Raw genomic sequence first — 20,076 nt, 5'->3', positions numbered from 1 at the left:
CCAACTAAAGATGTCCCTTTTTTAAGCCTCACAAATAAAGATGACATGTCAGAATGTAACCTCTCCATCAGGTTTGGAGAACGCTCTGCAGGACCTTAAATATTTTAAATGTGAGGGTGAAGCATGTAAATCAATTCACTCAGTCCCCTGATCTCTGCAGTAAAATCATGAGGGGACGTTACACGAGGCATCACACTATATTATCCCTGCAAAGAAATCATGGGTAGAAAGGTGATTCACACAGGGATTGTCTTCTGCTTGTGTCTGCCCCGGTGGATACCAGTAGGGAGATCCTGGGAGCATTTGTACAGGGCATTGCTGTCTATATGTTGAATACCTGCAGGGACACCCTGGGGGCCTTAACAATGAAAGTGTCCCGATTTTCAGAGATGCTGAACACCACAACTTCTGTTGAAGATCACCACCTCTGAAAATCAGGCCCTTTTTTTGGAAAGTGTAGGGGACAATTTCCTGGTGCAAGTGCTGGAGGAACCAACTAGGGGCAGAGCTCTTCTTGACCTGCTGCTCACAAACCGGGAAGAATTAGTAGGGGAAGCAAAAGTGGATGGGAACCTGGGAGGCAGTGACATGAGATGGTCAGGTTCAGGATCCTGACACAAGGAAGAAAGGAGAGCAGAAGAATATGGACCCTGGACTTCAGAAAAGCAGACTTTGACTCCCTCAGGGAACTGATGGGCAGGATCCCCTGGGAGAATAACATGAGGGGGAAAGGAGTCCAGGAGAGCTGGCTGTATTTTAAAGAATCCTTATTGAGGTTGCAGGAAAAATACATCCCAATGTGTAGAAAGAACAGTAAATATGGCAGGCGACCAGCTTGGCTTAACAGTGAAATCCTTGCTGACCTTAAACGCAAAAAAGAAGCTTACAAGAAGTGGAAGATTGGACAAATGACCAGGGAGGAGTATAAAAATATTGCTCAGGCATGCAGGAGTGAAATCAGGAAGGCCAAATCACACTTGGAGTTGCAGCTAGCAAGAGATGTTAAGAGTAACAAGAAGGGTTTCTTCAGGTATGTTAGCAACAAGAAGAAAGTCAAGGAAAGTGTGGGCCCCATACTGAATGAGGGAGGCAACCTAGTGACAGAGGATGTGGAAAAAGCTAATGTACTCAATGATTTTTTTGCCTCTGTCTTCACGAACAAGGTCAGCTCCCAGACTGCTGCACTGGGCAGCACAGTATGGGGAGAAGGTGACCAGCCCTCGGTGGAGAAAGAAGTGGTTCGGGACTATTTAGAAAAACTGGACGAGTACAAGTCCATGGGGCCGGATGCGCTGCATCTGAGGGTGCTAAAGGAGTTGGCAGATGTGATTGCAGAGCCATTGGCCATTATCTTTGAAAACTCATGGCGATCGGGGGAGGTCCCGGATGACTGGAAAAAGGCTAATGTAGTGCCCATCTTTAAAAAAGAGAAGGAGGAGGATCCGGGGAACTACAGGCCAGTCAGCCTCACCTCAGTCCCTGGAAAAGTCATGGAGCAGGTCCTCAAGGAATCAATTCTGAAGCACATAGAGGAGAGGAAAGTGATCAGGAACAGTGGATTCAGCAAGGGCAAGTCATGCCTGACTAACCTAATTGCCTTCTATGAGGAGATAACTGGGTCTGTGGATGAGGGGAAAGCAGTGGATGTGTTATTCCTTGACTTTAGCAAAGCTTTTGATACAGTCTCCCACAGTATTCTTGCCAGCAAGTTAAAGAAGTATGGGCTGGATGAATGGACTATAAGGTGGATAGAAAGCTGGCTAGATCGTCAGGCTCAACGGGTAGTGATCAACGGCTCCATGTCTAGTTGGCAGCCAGTTTCAAGTGGAGTGCCCCAAGGGTCGGTCCTGGGGCCGGTTTTGTTCAATATCTTCATTAATGATCTGGAGGATGGCGTGGACTGCACTCTCAACAAGTTTGCAGATGACACTAAACTGGGAGGAGTGGTAGAAACGCTGGAGGGTAGGGATAGGATACAGAGGGACCTAGACAAATTTGAGGATTGGGCCAAAAGAAACCTGATGAGGTTCAACAAGGACAAGTGCAGAGTCCTGCACTTAGGACGGAAGAATCCCATTCACTGTTACAGACTAGGGACCGAATAGCTAGGAAGCAGTTCTGCAGAAAAGGACCTAGGGGTTACAGTGGACGAGAAGCTGGATATGAGTCAACAGTGTGCCCTTGTTGCCAAGAAGGCTAACAGCATTTTGGGCTGTATAAGTAGGGGCATTGCCAGCAGATCGAGGGACGTGATCATTCCCCTCTATTCGACATTGGTGAGGCCTCATCTGGAATACTGTGTCCAGTTTTGGGCCCCACACTACAAGAAGGATGTGGAAAAATTGGAAAGAGTCCAACGGAGGGCAACAAAAATGATTAGGGGGCTGGAGCACTTGACTTATGAGGAGAGACTGAGGGAACTGGGATTGTTTAGTCTGCAGAAGAGAAGAAAGGGGGGATTTGATAGCTGCTTTCAACTACCTGAAAGGGGGTTCCAAAGAGGATGGATCTAGACTGTTCTCAGTGGTACCTGATGACAAAACAAGGAGTAATGGTCTCAAGTTGCAGTGGGGGAGGTTTAGGTTGGATATTAGGAAAAACTTTTTCACTAGGAGGGTGGTGAAGCACTGGTATGGGTTACCTAGGGAGGTGGTGGAATCTCCTTCCTTAGAGGTTTTTAAGGTCAGGCTTGACAAAGCCCTGGCTGGGATGATTTAGTTGGGAATTGGTCCTGCTTTGAGCAGAGGGTTGGACTAGATGACCTCCTGAGGTCCCTTCCAACCCTGATATTCTATGATTATGATTAAGTCTGTGCATTATCCTTGCAGTGGTGAGGAGGAGGATTTATTTACACATTGTTTCTGCATGTCTGTGCATTCAGTGAAACCCTCAACTCTGACTAAAAGAAACGAAGTGGGAGAGCAGCCTGTAGAAGATGACTCCTTTAACTCACTGAGAGACAGGCATACTGTCTCCACCACATATCCATTTGTCACAAGTATAGTCATTATATTAACAATGATGTAATCTGGGTCTTTTTTAAACTTTACATTAAAGGATTAACAAAGCTTGTTTAGGCTAGTTAGAAGAGCCAGGAACTCCACTAATCAGATGTTTTACCAAAACTGAGAGAATAGTCATTGATGTCATAGTCAGAAAATAGTCATTTTTGCTAGTATGCTCTGTAATGGAAGAATAGATTTTATGAATATCCCATCCTGATGCAAATCTTTTGGGAACCTCTCTGTATATCTGATAAAAATAACTTAGTGCAATATGAATATGAACCAGACTGGCTGAATGCAGACAGTGTGTAACTTTTAGAGCCTTAGTTCTTCTCTTGCTCTCCCTAGTCTCTGAAGGTCCTCTCTGGAGAGAAAGCGTGATCTGTCCCTGAAGTTGAAATTTGAGTTCAAAATCTTGCCAGGTAAAGGTGTCCTCCAGGCACTGGCCATCCTTCACAAATGTTAAAGAAAACTATGTGTGGTCATGATACAGTATAAATGTATTGAATGTAACATTTTATACAAACTGTGTCCTAAAATGTAGTATAGAGTTGAGTTAAATCAGTGGTTTTTAAATTGACCCGTGGAGTTCAGTGATCTAACATCTGTCAGTCTTCAGGTAGTGGTAGTTCCGGCTATTTGCTCCCCTGTGTAGGACTCCTGTAGAGTTTCTAAAGTATTTCACCACTAAGTTCCATAATACATCTCTCTACAATCTGTGCATTTGCTCCATATCAGTCTTTGTTAAGGGTTAATTTAACTGTGATAAAATCTGTAGATAGACACCAGAATTTCGAGTGCTAGTGAACACAAAAGGTGAGCAGAAGCAAACTATACAATGACCTGGAGAGTTTAAAGCAGGGAGAAATCCCATATTAATAAATGTGAAATCCTACATCAGGAGAGAGGAAATAAGTAACACATTTAAAAGAGGTGTCACCAAACAGCTACATCCATCATATTTTCTCTTTAATACTTCCCCATTATATGTAACCAACTGGTGTAATTTCAGTGGGAGAGATGTGGGACCTAAGTAGGGTGTTCAAAAAAGAGGCATTCCTACAGAGAATATCTCATCTAAAAAAGTAAAGTACAGTATGAAAAGATTTTAGAACCACTGGGTTAACTAAAACAAAAGATCAGACACACAGAAATTAAGAGATACAGGCAAGGAAGAAAAGAGAGATTTTCAGATGAGATTTGAACTGAGGGGGAGAATCTGTGAGGAAGATGGATACTGGATGGCTGTTCCAGATGTTGAGATGCGGAAGACATGGTTCTTGTAACAGAAGTGGTGAGATTGTGTGAAGGGGCAGCGCGAAGGCCAGTGTTGAATAGGTGGAGGGAGTAGGGAGGGAAGTAGTGACAAAGTAGCAGATTCATGGAGGCTTTTACAAACAGAGGACAAGATGAGTTTGTGTTGCTGGTATAGCTCATCATAGCAATGGAGGAAATATTATTTTAAACCAAGAGACAAACCCAATGCCCTTTCAGAGGTCATACTTCAGAGAGTAACAGCTCAGAGTCCGTGGAGGCCTGATGAAGGCTTTGACACCCCTGTCATGTGAAAAAGGATACCATAATTGAGACTTCATTTTTTTGATGGAGAGGATCTTATTTGATATTAATTATTATATAAGAATGTCCTCTCTTGGTTTTCTCTTTTTTCTTAAGTGATTGGTGGTGCACAAGGAAGGAATCTCTTACCTGAGGAAGCCTGTGGTATATCAGGTAAAACATCTGGGACAACTGAGAAACCTAGCATAGTCAGTTTCTAACACAGAAGTGCTGTTTTATATCCATTTTCAGCCTTAGCTTTGAGTGGCACATGCACACAGCAGTTACTTTCCCAAAGAAACATAAAGCAAAAATTTCGGTCTAAGGCGCAGCTCTTACGTGTGCAAGTTCTGAAAGCTAACCATGCAGTTTTCCACCTGAGGCATTCCCAATGCCACAGATGTGTCTGCTTCACTCATTCCCTTCCCACAGGATATAGTGGTTAGACCACTGTGTTCACAGATTTTTTACAGTGGCATAAGAATGCTTGCCATGGGGTCTGAGCAGAGGTACGCCACAACCCCATAAGGTGAGAAAGGAAGTGACTGTGTAGTAGCCCAATGACGTAGCAGTTAAGACTGCAGGATGCTGGAGATGGGAGGGGGGAAAGTTACTCACATGTTTCCCCATAGTATAGTAAGCTGTTTTTCGTCATAAACACTTCCAGCTATGTAAGGCTATGTTCTAGAAATTTCCATCCTGCATATTCTGTAGCTGTAGGAGAGGAACTCAGTACAGTTATTCCAGGCGCTCAGCAGACTCCTAATTAGAAGTCCCCAATTAGCTTTCAGAAGTCCATAGAAGTTTTTCGTTTCCATGCCCAATATAAGCAGAGGCTTATAAAAATACTCCTTATTCTTCAGCCCTATGCATGGAGTTGGGAATGGATTTTATCATTCATTATTAACCAAATGACTTTGCTTTGACTGACTTCTTCAACGAAGAATTTTCATACTTGAAAAAAAAAATCATTTCAAATGGTATCCTACCAGTAAATAGACGTTTGTTATTTCTATCTTAATATTTTTTGCTAAATTTCAAAGATACGTGTATTCCATCTCTTTAATGGCTGTCATCTAGAACTTCCAGTGAAATCATAATGCTGAATTTGTAACATCTTCATGCTAAGCCTTGGATATCAGAACAAGGTTAAAGCTTAACAGCAGAAGTAGCAGAAAGTGAAGTTAGGCTGTCAGGGAGAGAAATCCTTTTTGAAAACTTAAAGAAATAAAAATAGAAATACAGAAAATGACTGAGTGAACTGTTTTGTATGTTACTTTCATCACAGGGGTGTTGCAAGAGTTAATTTGGGTTGGGATTTTCAAAGAAGCCTAAGGGAGTTAAGCCCCTAAATCAAATTGAAATGGAATGAGGATCTGAGTGCCTAACTCTTTTAGGTTCCTTTAAAAACCCCAGCCTTACAGTCTGTAAAATTCTCTAAACATAGTAAGTGCTGTATAATTGCTAAGTTCTAGTAGTATATTTCCTATTGGATCATTGTGAAAGCCACTTGAAAACAAATCAGTAATGTGTATAATGTCTTCAGTCCCACTTCACAAGTTTTGTGAATGAGAGGCATTCTTTTTCCAATGTTTATCTCTGTATAGCCTTCTGTTCCTATGATGGCTCTAAGACAGTTTTTACAAGTGTTAGCATGCATTGAAACTTGTCAACCATGCAATGCTTCTCAAAGTCATTGCTTTCATTTTGTGCAGCCAATGAGTGCTGCTGTATTGAAATTCATGTTAAGTATATCTCAGTTCCCATAATGCCATCTTGACAACTAACTAATTAGTTATTTGTAAAGTGCTATGAAAGCGCAAATAGTATTAATAGTATTAATATTGACTGATGAAGAGTAGGACTGGTAATTCAGATCTTGTTTGCCTTAATGGAGAAAAGGGGCAGTACAATTCTGTAAGGTTAAGTTGTTGGTTTTTCAAGTGCAATTTAGTGGTAACCACTGTTAAATTAACCCAAAATCTAAAATTTAGAATTTGCCTACAACAACTTTGAAAGCCCCTGCTATTCAACATGCAGTCAAATGAAATCTGAATTCTCTATCCTAAGAAGGATCATTAAAGTGGCAGCGTCTACTGAGAAACTATTCAGTTACGGAGAGAGTGAATCACTAACAGGTATTTCTCCAAACAGCTTTGAACATTCATTTAATGTATATTATTATTTAGTAAATCTTTAGCTATGTAATGTATAAAGACATACATAAAACTGTTGTTTATCTTGTCTAATGTAGGATTCTCAAACTTTTTCATATTTTGAGGACCACATTTTAATAGAGCATTTGTCTCAGGGACACCTCCCCTTGCATTTGCTTGTTGGGATAGTAATATTAGGTTAGTATTTAATGTATTTTTAACTGTCTCTTAAAGCAGGTCAGCAACTGGAAACAAAGAGCGCAGGCACCATGTGATATGCCAACTCTCCTCAGACTACCAGCAAGTGTTCCATGGATCTCAGTTTGAGAACCACTGATTAAATAAATCCCATACAAAACACTTTTACTTTTTCACTATTGCCTCAGCCTTACCTTAAGTGCAATTCAGGAAAGAGGAACATAGGAATTATCAAACTGGACCAGACTGAGGATACGTCTGCTCCAGTATTGTGTCTCTGGCAGTGGCTAGTACCAGGTCAAGGACATTTTATCCTGTCTAATCTGACTGTGGGTGGTGGTATTATTGATATACAAAATATAACTTTTTTTTTTATTTTACAAAACCATGGAGCTCAATATCATGTTGCCATGAGTTCCATATGTGATTTATGCTTTGTGTAAAAATATAAAAAGTAATTATTTTGATCGGTTTTAAAATTTGTTTCCTTTTAATTTCATTGGACATACCTTGTTCTTGTATTATGAAATAGTAACTAGGAGTTTCCAACTGACTTCATGCAATTGCTATTTGATATATCTCTATTATGTTACCTCTAATTCATCTTCCTTCCAAAGTAATTATTTCTCATCTTTATAAACTCCCACATAACAAACTCTCTCTCTCTCAATTTTTCTTAACTTTCTTTGGATTTTTTCCATTTCTGCGATGTCCTTTTTGAAAACTGTATTTGAGTATTCAAATGGAGAGTGTACTTTTTCTGGTGCGTAGGTTTATATTATGCCATTTATAATATCTTCAGTATTGATTTGTATCCGCTTATTAATATGGCTTCATAGTTCGTTTTCTTTTTGACCAACACTTTGCATTTAACAGATGTTTTCATTGAGCTGTCCACATTGATGCCTTTTTCCTTAAGCAGTTTAATCAAGAACTTAATTTCCCTGTACACACATGCACAGTGCAATCGTTATTAGGTGCAACTCAGAGGATGAGAAAGTTAATTACAAAGCTAATTTAGCTGCACAGTGAAGTGAAGTGGCCTGTATGTGCTAGCTAATTTTTACTTTTGCTTTGTCGCTACACTTAATCTATTGTATGTTGTGAATTTTGTACAAGTATTGTGTACTTTGAATATCAATGATTTTCATGCACAGAGTAGTGCACAGTGTTATAAGCTGCATTTCCTTGGCTATTTCCCTCTGCCTTGTAGCACTTACATTTACTGTCAACTGAGTAAACTGAATTTCTCATTCTTTTTCCCTCATAGACTCAGAATCGCATGAAGTTGATGGCAGATAACTATGAGGATGACCACCTCAAATCCTCATCCCATTCCAACCAAACCAACCACAAACCCTCTCCAGACCAGGTAATACTTCTCTCCTTTTCTCTTTTAAATTAATAATAATAATAATAATATTATGTGGAGATATACCTATCTCATAGAACTGGAAGGAACCCTGAAAGATATTCAAGTCCAGCTCCTTGCCTTCACTAGCAGGACCAAGTACTGATTTTGCCCCAGCTTCCCTAGGTGGCCCCCTCAAGGATTGAACTCACAACCCTGGGTTTAGCAGGCCAATGCTCAAACCACTGAGCTATCCCCTCCCCCCATGACTTTTAACTACTGGGCCTGATTATTTTTGAGTCATAGCTTTTCCCAGCATGCATGAAGTATCTGGGAACAAAAACAACATTCCAGAGTGAACTTAGAAGATAGAAATGGTTGCAGCTGTTTTGCTGGCTTTCTTGAAGACCCTTGCAAGATGCACAGACGCTCCCAAGTACTGAGTTGTCTTTAGTGGGGTGAAGAGGGGACAAAGGAATGGTAATGTCTTGACTATCCCATGAAACATAAGGCAGGAGCTGTCTCCTAGTACGTTCAGATTTCAGTAATACAAGTCAACTGTTCTGGAGTGCTTGGAGTGGCTTCATCATTCTTGCTGTAACTCATGAGAATAATCACCTCTAATAAGGGTCCTGAACTATTTCTCTCTGTGAATAGCAGGAAATCTTGGTCAGGATCAGCTTATTGGTCCCTGGATTGTGTGTGGACAATTACTTGCATTTCCCAGAAGGAAATCTTCACTTGTATGCCAGATGAGCACAAGTTGTTCCTTCTGAAGCTCAGTGGCTCATGAACTGAAAGAAGATCAATTTACCATTTCTAAGGCATAGTAGAGCCTCATGTGTCATTTACTAAGATCAGCCATGTATTTGATATCCATCCCTTGGGTAACACAGAGACTGCCAACCTAATTACAAATTTCACATTGAAACCTCACGTGTTCCAGGTTAATTAAAACATTCAAAAACTGTAATTGCTCCCTAGACTGAGAGATGGGAATACCTTACCTTTCTCAATCCTCTGGCTGACCTGTAAGTAGCATTGATGGGTTCTGAAGGGAGCTGGATCTCATCCTGGTCTGCTGAAGAATGGGTCATTGTAACATGGCAGTTCTGAGGGGAATGAAAGTAGAAAATGGAGGAGCCTAAACACATATACATCCCTCCAAAAATCCCATATTTCAAAACTTCCTTTCATATCTACACCAGACTCCCTCTGAAAATAATATTGTGAAAAAGTGTTGAAGACATGGTGTTCATTGCTCTGGAGGGGATAAAAGTGATGCAAACACAGGAATGAGTATAAAATTTTCTTACTACTTAACCACCTTCCTGGGGTTGTAAATGAAGAACCTCATGAATGAGTGGCTTGAGGCCTCCAGGACATTCTTTGCAGGTGTCAGACCTATTTTCTTTGAGAGAAGGATTATCAATATTGAAGATCAAAACAGTGGTCTCCAAATCCCAATTTCCTGGGGAGTAGAAGAGTATCTGCTATTTTACACACTGAAATGTTGTAGTGAAATAAGGGCATTTTCCAAATGTGTATATGGCACCTGACTGAAAATGAAGGCATTGGTAGCATGAACAGTTTAAGAACCAAAAGAGTTTTATGTATGATCTCGCAGTGGGGGACAGGTTACATTTTCAGTTTATGTAAATTCTGAGTAATTGAGCAAAGTTTAAAAGAGAATTAAGAAAGCTGTTTCCAATGGTTCAAGTTATTGGAAAGCAGCAGAGCAGAGGACACAGGGAGTTGGAGGCCACTTTTTTCTACTACTAGTATTTTATAATTATGTCTGTGCTTTAAATACTAACCAACTCTTTATTTCATTCCCATGCTGCTCTGGGGCTTTTTCCCCTTGTCATCTCTCAACCAATAGGATGAGGAGGAGGGTATTTGGGCATAGCCAATCAGATGCTCTTAGTTCAGCCATTTTGTTCAGAACGGTGAGAATCAGCTTTCCTTACCAGTAGAAAAGTTTCCCACGGTCACTCTTGCATCTTGCTTCTGTGTGATTCATGAAATCCGGGTGTGTTTCCTTTCCCTTTCTCACGTGGTCTATGCATGTGAATGTTTCCTACTTATTTGTTGTGTTTTTTATTTCTTCTGTGTGTTGAGAATCAAGTTACTGTATTGTTTCATGACATTATGGGGAGAACTTTCCAGGGCATGTAATTGAGTTTATATGTGTATATGCAAAGCAACACCATGATTCACGTGAAAGAGAGCAGGAAATGTGTCCTCTACAATTTACCATTAACCTCATGGTGGAAAATGTTTCCAGTCAGACCCTTTTTGTTTTTTCACAAAGCTATTTGCTCTGTAACCAAACCTTTTTTAAATCTTGGTCAGTAATGAATGAGCTCACAAGTAATATTTCTACCTGGAGATTACATATTTTGAGCATGTTGGGCTCTGCTGCTGAGAACAGTGCCAGACAGATGACCCAAAGCACCTAGTTGCCCCAAATATGTATTAACTCAGAGGAGGTGGCTATTAATAATGACTACTCAGAATAGGGGACTCTTAGAAAATTAATAGAAAAAATGACTCTCCAATTTCTCTCTACATTCCCCTGATTTATTGCCACATTACATATGTGTCATTGCACAGATCAAGTCAATCAGCTGGAAAATTTATTCCACCTGTGACAGTCAAACTTTAATTTCATGCCTTGGGATTTGAACTGAGGAAATCCCTTTTATGGAAAAAAATTGATAATGTGATTAATTCACACTCCTTGGTGATCTCACACTCCTTTTGAGTCACTTCTCTTGCAATGCTTGTGTGTTACTGTCTGGTGTTAAGTGTGTAAAGCAATTAGGATGTGTGTAAAGCTCTTGCTGAAGAATGCCATTAAGGATGGAGAGATGAGGTAAGTTGATGGCAAAAAGGAAGAAAGCACTATGAAGGTAGGAGTCATTCGAACTGATGTTCATTCCAAATTAAAAAGATGGTGGTGCAGATACTGATCAAAAAGATCTTTCCATTGACCACCCTGTGTACTGAGAAAGGAAGAAAGCTTAGGAAAATGAGTGTGCTGAGTTTCTTTACCATTTTCACAGACTAGAAGTTTGCCAAATTAAGGCAGATGTGAGTTGCCTCTCTGTTAAGCACACACATTTTCTTCAGCTTCCATGCCACAGCAGAGAAGCAAAGAAGAAACACTACATATTCTGAGGATAATGTGGTAGCTAAAGGCCTCTCCTCCAATATATCCCAACAGAGAAGACTGTCAAGCACAAGCCCTTCATATATACCCCAGCAGGGGGAAGAGTGTGAGAGTAATAAGTGCCTCCCAAGCCAGTGATCCCTAGTGTGATAACATTTTTAGCAGTGTTCCATGTATACTAGAAGGGGAGAGTGTGCCACAGCCCTTCCCACTTCTTATATGCTAGAAAGAGAAGGTTTGTTGGCCACAGAGTCCATTTTTTATTTTTGCAATTGTAAAATTTAGTTAATTTATTCAAGTTCATTAACATAAGAGATTGATAGCATAGGAAGCCAGCTTTGTTTTTTTCAAGAAATTGTTCTAGCCATGGGCATCTATACTCCTCTGCTCAGTACTGAAGAAAAAGGGCTTTTATCCATGGTGCATTAGTCTGCTGTAGAGAGGCATAAATTCTAGTGCACACTAGTGTGTTGCACACTACATGGCTTGTGTGGACCCTGCTGGCATGCACTAAGAATTCTACTGTGCATGTTGATGTAGCCCCATTTCAAACAGTACTACGTTAATGCTCAGTAGGGAACTTTTAATGCTCACCAGGCAATTCCACATGGGGCAGTTAGTGCATAACATGCTAGTGCACACTAGAATTTATGTCCCTGCAGTGCAGACAAACACACACTAGAGGCCACCAAAACATTTACTGCATGTAACTAAATGTTTATACTGTAGCATCTGAACCTGACCCAAATTACTGGTAATGTTTAATTATACTTAACTCAGTGCACGACAGCAGTATTGTAGACATGCTCTCTTGAAACATAGCACTGCCTCTACAAGTATGTACTATATATACAGCTGCACTGTGTGGTACTGTGTGCTCAGAGACTGCAAATGTAACAGAAGTGCTTTACCTGTGACAAACCGTGACAATCTTCTCTGTAGCCTCACTGCCTTACCTTCTGGATTCTTTCCACCTTATCCTTTCATCCCCATAGGTGCTCTTATTCATCTATTTTGGATACCCTTTTCTTTTGTTCTTTCTTAGAGTATGCTCATTTTGTATGAGCATCAACTCTGCCCCTTTATCCTTCTCAAGTGTTAAATTCTGCTAGCCATTGGCAATGGGAGTGCTATAGTTGGTTTATTACTGCTCATTGTTACCAATAATAGTATGGTTTTATGTATGCTAACGTAAGAGTGTCTGAGCGATTGGTTGAAGTAGGACTGAGTGGACTTGTAGGCTGTAAAGTTTTACATTGTTTTATTTTTGAATGCAGTTTTTTTTGTATATAATTCTACATTTGTAAGTTAAATTTTCATGATAGAGATTGCACTACAGTACTTGTATTAGGTGAATTGAAAAATACTATTTGTTTTTTTACAGTGCAAATATTTGTAATCAAAAATAAATATAAAGTGAGCACTGTACACTTTGCATTCTGTGTTGTAATTGAAATCAATCTATTTGAAAATGTAGAAAACATTCAAAAATATTTAAGTAAATGGTATTTTATTATTGTTTAACAGTGCAATTAATCTCAATTAATTTTTTTATCACACAGTTAATCACGATTAATTATTTTAATCGCTTGACAGCCCTAGTTTTATTGTTTTAAAACATAACATTTCAGAGCTCAGGTGGTGTTGAGACTGCATTCCTACTTGATTCCCGAAGTTGTGTTGGACTTTCATTTGAATCAATCTGTTAATTTATCTTTTTTTTAAGACCCCACTCCTCTCCAGGAGATAAGAAATTCCATACCTTGGATGTTTCAAGGGCCTTGTTATCCTACCTTGATGGAATAAAAGCTTTTTAGACTTTATCCTCATCTTTTTATTGTCCTCTCTGGTGCTTCTAAGGGTCAAACCATCTCCTCTCAGAGAAGTTCAAAATAGATTATGTAGTGTATATATCAATGTGCTATCATATGGTCCTCCAAATATTCAAGCTCACTCCACTAGAGCATAAGCTATGTCCTCTGCTTGCTTCAGGAACATTCCTGTATGCAAAAATTGCAAGGCTGCGATGTGGAATAATCATCTTACTTTTCTTAAATACAATGTTTTTGACCTGATTGCAAGATCAGATACCAAATTTGGTAGGTCAGTGTTATAACATTTTTCAGTTAGTGACAGTCAGGGCTCCTCAGTCCCACTTTCCAGATGGGTCACTGCTTGTCAGTCACCTAGAGTGGGGATCCCCACGGACACATACTTGAAGAAGAGAACAGTTACTTACCTTATAGCAACTGTGGTTCTTCAAGATGCTGTCATCCAGGTGGATTCCAGAACCCATCTTCCATTCCCACTTTTTGTTGTCCTCCTTATCTGGGATTCAAAATTAGTGGGAGAAATGAGGGATGGCTTCATCTGCTCTGTCCTCTATACCTTTGGCAGGGGGGCACAAGGGACATTGCTATTCCAAAGATTCTGATCTTGCACACATGGGATACATGCACACCTACAGTGGGATCCATACAGATGACAACATCCTGACAAACCATGGTTACTATAATATAAGTAACTGTTCTTTCCAAGCCCTGCCTGCCTACTGGATTAATACTGCACCTTCTCTGCTATAACTCCATTGGCTCTGTTGAAAGCTTGTCCTTCCTAGTGACTTGACTACTGTGGTGTAGGTACCAGTGCCATAGCAGTGAAGCCAATATTTACTACTGTCCCAGTTCTTAGTAAGCAATTTATGAACCTGATAATTTTGTCTTGTGTTTTATTATTTACCATTCTGCTTAGACGTCATCTCCTTCCCACCTTCTGTCTTAGTTCATTGCCCACTTTAGCATATAGTCCTTCAGCCTGACATGTCACATCTCTCATTCTTCTGGGCTGTCCTATTCCAGACTAACATACATTCCATCCTTTGGAATGCCTTCTGCCCATTACCCTTCTCTCTAGTTCATACATTTATTTCATTAACTTGTTTTTTACTCCATGCTAATTTGCTATCCTCAAGATGTCTTGTCTTTTATGTCTTATCAACAAGCACAAAATAACTGATCTTTCTCGATGCATCATTCCTCTTCTTCCTGATTTTGGGATGATGAGACTAAGATTTCCAGATGGAATTGTGTAATCTGTAGGTCTGGGATGAATTAAATGATCATCTTCCTACTACCCTCACATATCAAATAAAAGCACAAATAGAGACGTAGTTTCTAAAACATTCAGAACAGATGGCTCATTTTTGTTGATAAAGATTTGGGCTTTTCAGCAAACCACTTGCAAGAAGGACTTCATTCATTTAAACCAAAGGAGATTGTTCCCTGAGTTCCATGACTGTCTTGTTTCTTCTCTGTCTTACAGTTGGACAAGTTCTTCTGCTAGTCGTTTGGTTTCTGTACCAGCTGTGGATTGTGAACCCAAACATCTTGGTTTCTTTCAGGCTTCTGCCATAACTGTTGTGGCTTATGGTACTGTGTTGAAGTTGCTGGTCATTTTCCTACTGTTTCACCATCCAGAGCTCTTGTAGTTCTTGTCCGTCTGTTGGAGAACAGACATGCAAGCCTAGAAGTTTCTGTGAACAGTGAGCTAATAGTTGTGACCATTAAAAAGAATGGACTTAGGCTCAGGTACCCATCTTACATCCATGAGATAGATACGTGTATGGGAATAGCTGAAGAAAGGCAGGGTGCATTGCTTCCAATACTATTAGGATATAAATTGGGAGAAGAGGAAATTACACAGAAAATGGGACTAGCAATATGGGGAGCATTAATAAGAGAATGAAGTCATTTCCAATAGTAATTGTGAAAATAGGTTTGTGAGGGGAGTTACTAAAATAAGAGCTGATAAGGGCATGCAGCCAGTCTAGAAGCTGTACTTTCCTGGCTGGTAAAGACTGTAATTACTGAGAGATGCACCAGGATTCAGTTCCAGCTCACAGTAGCCTGGCCCAGGCAATCAGACCACATCCCTCTGCTTAATATAACACAGGGATGAGCCATGTTACTTGGGATATCCATTTGAATGTATGCATGCAACCAAAGATGAGTGCAAGAGACAAGGGAGTCAGATATACAGTGGATTTCATGTGACATTGCTTAAAAAGGCTCATGAGGCAGGTGAAGTGCTAGAAGAGCACTGTGCACACAGACTATCAGAGGGAGGAGAGACGGATTAATCTCACCAATGGGCAGGAGAGTTGTAATTCCTCTGAACAGGAAAAGCACAGACTGTGTTCCCGGGTGGTTACTTAGGGAAGGGTTTCTATTTCTGATAAATGCTAAAACAGACTATAAGAGACAAAAGAATACAGAAACTGTGATAAGAGCACACACATCTACAGATCCCCAGAGTGTATGCAATGCAATTGTTATATTTGCAAGCAAAGGCTGTATCTGCTACTGCTCCCTATTAATCCTTGTAGTGGGAAGGAGGAATAGATGAAATACCAGAACAGTAAGGAAAATTGATATTTAACATGGACTGTGAGGTGTGGTCTCTGGCTACTCACTGTTACATATTAGAGAATCAGCTGCTGGAAAGTGTGTGTGATGGAAAGCACTGACACCAACTGACTCTCCTATTTCTTTCTTATCCCCCTTTTCAAAGTCCCTTTCCATCATGCAAAAAGGATGCCACCAACATAAAATCTAATGAAGTGTGTAGGATCAGAACTTTCACTTGCCCCCAGGTTACACCCAGAAAAATTATGTGGGGAAACAAGTATTTAAATCTGTGGTTTCACCGCACAATCTGCAAACACAGTTTTCTCAGGGTGGCTGTCTTACCATTTTCATTAGCCAGGGGGAACACTTTCCCTCTTCTACGCCAATACTGTCACACACTAAATACCTCCCAAGTATATCTATCCCCAACCCGTGGTTTGTTATGTGGTTTTTTGTTAGTTGTATTTAGTGTTGAAAAGTAGCCTTTTTAACTTGAAAACTGTCACAACTTAAAGGAACTAACAAAATGACATTTCCCAGACCAAGTAGTTCCTGACACATTGAATTGCAGTGTGGAGCTACAGCATCACTGAAATCATGTGGTTAGCCACCCCCATTCCTCTCTCTCTCAATCCTGTTTTTTCCAGAACCATTTTGCAGAGCTGCCAGACTCCAAGACTTTTTGAGAAGAGAAAAAACAATAGACAAAAAGAAACATGTTTGAAGTTGCCATGTTCTGATCTCATCTTGCCCTTAAGTCACTAACTTTTCTGCTTTTCCTCAGTTAAGAATGAGACTGACAATTAACAGTATGGAGCATTACAGAAAAGGGAGACCCGGACCACTTGTATTGTGTGCACTGTGATACTAGCCATTTGGGGGAGGGTGTTCACTGTAAATGTTAGCGCTCATGAAAGTGACAAGTTGACAGTACAGTTAAATTCAGGCAGGGCTGGCTGTGTGCAAACAGCCCCTCCAGCTCTGCCAAAGCACCTCAGTCCTGAATTATAGTACTCCCTGCTCTTCTAGTAATAACCCCACACACACACACACACACACACACACACACACACACACACAATTCTGTCAGTGTGCCTCAGTTCTGACCTATAGCAGTCCCTTCTGCTCCAAACTTGGTTCCCCATTTAACTCCGGCAGTACTCCTCAATTTTCCCCTGTTGTTCAGATCCCCACAGCCTTTTGTAAGTGGAGACTGCCAGTGGGATTAAACGAGTAATAGATTTGTTATGTGGACAAACGTCTGTGAAAAGCTAGGGGTTTCTAAAACACATTAAAAATCCTTAGAGCAATTCACTGCAAGTCTTTTTGATTCATCTTCTTCGTGGATTTTATTCTCTAAACAGGGAGAGTTGATGGAGAACGCAACCTTCTTTTGTGTTTTCCCTGTTTTTCCCCCCAGAGTCTGGATTTTTCCCAAGGTGAAGGGAGTGAGCTCTGGAAAACGTTAATCTGTGGGATTTGTTCATGGTGTATAAAAATTTCAGAAAGAATGTTTTATAAATATGATTTCCTGATTGACTCTGGCAGAAATGATACTGAGAAAGGCAGTTCTGCCAAAGCAGCCAAGATCCCTTCCAATTCCTCACATGGTTTTTTGTTCATTTGTTTTGGGTTGTTTTGGTTTTGTGAGGAGTGTGTGATGGAGGGTAGATTTGAACTCATTTTTCTTATAAAAAAACAAATCTACAGGAAAGTGAACCTGCCCCTGAGCTTCAGTAATGCAGTCTCTCTGAAGAAACCAAGTGTCTCAGTGCAGCAGCAGCTGAACTTAGGTCAGGCAGTGTGTTTTTGAGAGCTTTCTTCTGTTTCCATTTAAAATAATGAAGGGAAGACATTAGTGATAAATTGCTATGATTTGGGGAAAGCTTTGCACTTCCTGAGCCAAATTCATGCCTTGTATAACTCCACTGAATTTAGTGGTGACACCATGGCTGGATTTGAACCCTTGCAGTGATTGCTGAACAAACTGGAATCCTCTGACCAAGGAGCAGGATTAATTCAGGCCCTCATGCAAATATTTCCAGACGATATCATTTTGTTTTCTTGCTTTTTCTCAGCTCTTTCAACTGGAGAAAGAAAAACATTCTGGCTTGCATTTCAACAAATAGCCAAGATCTCTCTTTCTGATAATATTAATATCAAATCACAGATGCGTTTGTTTTCTCTGGGATTGCAGCCACCAGCTAAACTCTCCACCCATCCCTACCTCCCACCTGCACTCTTTTTTTTTTAGGTCCTTTTCCTTCTTACACGCTCTTTAACAAGTAGTTATGATTGCCAGATGCCTCAAATGTATAGACACTCATGGCCCTCATCCCTGTCTGCTAGTGTTCAGTGGTAGGTTTCAGGAGTACACTTGCTGTGCAGCATATTTGCATCCATTTGAAGCAAGGTTTGAACATCAGGGTGGCTGAAAATAATTTCCCATCCCTGCATATCTCTGTCAGAAATGGCTGATAGGTGGGGAAAGGCTATCCACAGAAGGCTAGCCTCAGCTTGGTTGCATTTCAGTCATGCACTGTGTCAGATCTCTTCATTATTTTGGAACTCCTTTTAAGGATTATATCCTTACAGGCTACTAAAAGAAACCATCAGGTGGGGCTCAGTCCACAACTCTGTAGTCCCAGATAGCAAACTATATATAGAGTGTGTCATGAATGGTTTCACTCCTTAGAAAGCTCCTGTTCCCTCCATTCGTTTTCCTGTTTCTGCTCCACTAGGCAAAAAGATCAATTATATTTCTGATCTCACTTAATTTTATTTTGACCTCCAGAATATCTCCCAATTTCACTACCTTTCCTTTGTTTCATCTTTTTCTGTCCTTTCGGTACTTTGTGTTCCTTATTATAATGATTTTGTGTTTGAGTTAAACAGGACATGGGGAAGGGGACTCAGCCAAAGTGCATAGAAAAGAAGCTATAGACCGTCCTCCATCCCACTATACTATCAGTTCAGTGAATTATTTGATTGTGAAACTGAAGGCTCATTATCTGCTTTGTTCCTTCATGGGTATTACAATGTTATCCACAGTAAGTATGCACACACTCTTGATAGCAGGACTCCCATGCTGCTGAAGGGTTACCCAAAGCAGTCCTGCCAATGCCAAGCATGAATATAGTAGAGTGTGCTGACTTTGCAATGCCAATGTTATTCCGTTAATTTTTTCTGTTTCCTCCTCCCATACACACACAGTCATATACACACAGTTGCACAAAAAAGCATTACAGCATCTGATCAGCATGTCAGGTTCTGACAAGTGTGAGTGCAGTTACACCTATCTTAAAATATTTCTCATTCTCTACCCATTTATAGACAGTTACCATCACACTTGGCCCTTTCACACATCCTCCTACATATTTTTGCATATTTATATTTGACTTCTCTCAGATAAACATTTGAACACCACTGTCTCCATATTTGAGGTGTATTGGTTTCTCCCAGTAAAAGAAATAAGCAGACATTTGGATAGGTCTGTCCAACCACATTCAGTACAAATGTCATGTCTTGTCTTATCCATGCTTCATGACTATCAAGTCTAAGACAAGCTTTTACCAAAATGAAGCTATTAAATACTGTCACTATCATATAGGTTAACCGTGATAAAGTAATAGCAACTCCACAGTTAAGGTAGCAGCAGCTATTTCATTCTAAGCCCTATTTTCACTCCTTCATATCTTTTGCAAAACTACATTTAGATTTAAATTTGTCTTGCTCACTCTGTCCAAAGTTAAAACTTTCTGGAAACTTTCTGGACAAGTTATTTTTGAGTTGAATTTGTTTTGAAAGCCATTTCCACATTTCTTTGTCAGCTGATAACTTTAAAATGGTTTGCTCTTATTTCAGATTTGTCAGGCATTTAATGTCTCCACTTTAACATTGTAGTGAATTTTTGTGGTAGGTGGAATAAGTTTTCAACCTTAACTGTGCATTAATAGTGTTTTGAGCTTGAGGATAAAGAGTGTGTGTGTGTGTGTGTGTGTGTGTGTGTAAGAATTGTTAAACAGACTCTATTCTGTGTTCTGATGGAAATGGTCTAATTGTATCATTACAGTTATTAAAAAGAACAGGAGTACTTGTGGCACCTTAGAGACTAACAAATTTATTAGAGCATAAGCTTTCGTGGGCTACAACCCACTTCTTCGGATGCATATTGAGTGAAACAATATGCATCCGAAGAAGTGGGTTGTAGCCCACGAAAGCTTATGCT

At 40.1% G+C, this 20,076-nt stretch overlaps 1 protein-coding gene across 7 annotated transcripts in view; it reads left to right on the top strand.

The window, feature by feature from the left end:
* ERC1 (ELKS/RAB6-interacting/CAST family member 1) overlaps window positions 1-20,076 on the top strand; it is a 524,735-nt gene that overhangs the window by 461,163 nt on the left and 43,496 nt on the right. For all 7 annotated transcript variants that reach the window (XM_024204585.2, XM_024204602.2, XM_024204575.2 and 4 more), the window contains one exon: window positions 8,187-8,288. In XM_024204585.2, the coding sequence (XP_024060353.1) occupies window positions 8,187-8,288 (102 nt within the window). The remainder of the gene's footprint in view (window positions 1-8,186; window positions 8,289-20,076) is intronic.

The sequence above is a fragment of the Terrapene carolina genome, unplaced genomic scaffold (assembly GCF_002925995.2).
Source record: "Terrapene carolina triunguis isolate 2854851 unplaced genomic scaffold, T_m_triunguis-2.0 Scaffold190, whole genome shotgun sequence".
NCBI lineage: Eukaryota > Metazoa > Chordata > Testudines > Emydidae > Terrapene > Terrapene triunguis.
The sequence above is the reverse complement of the archived record's forward strand: the minus strand, read 5'-3'. Positions and strand labels throughout refer to the sequence as shown.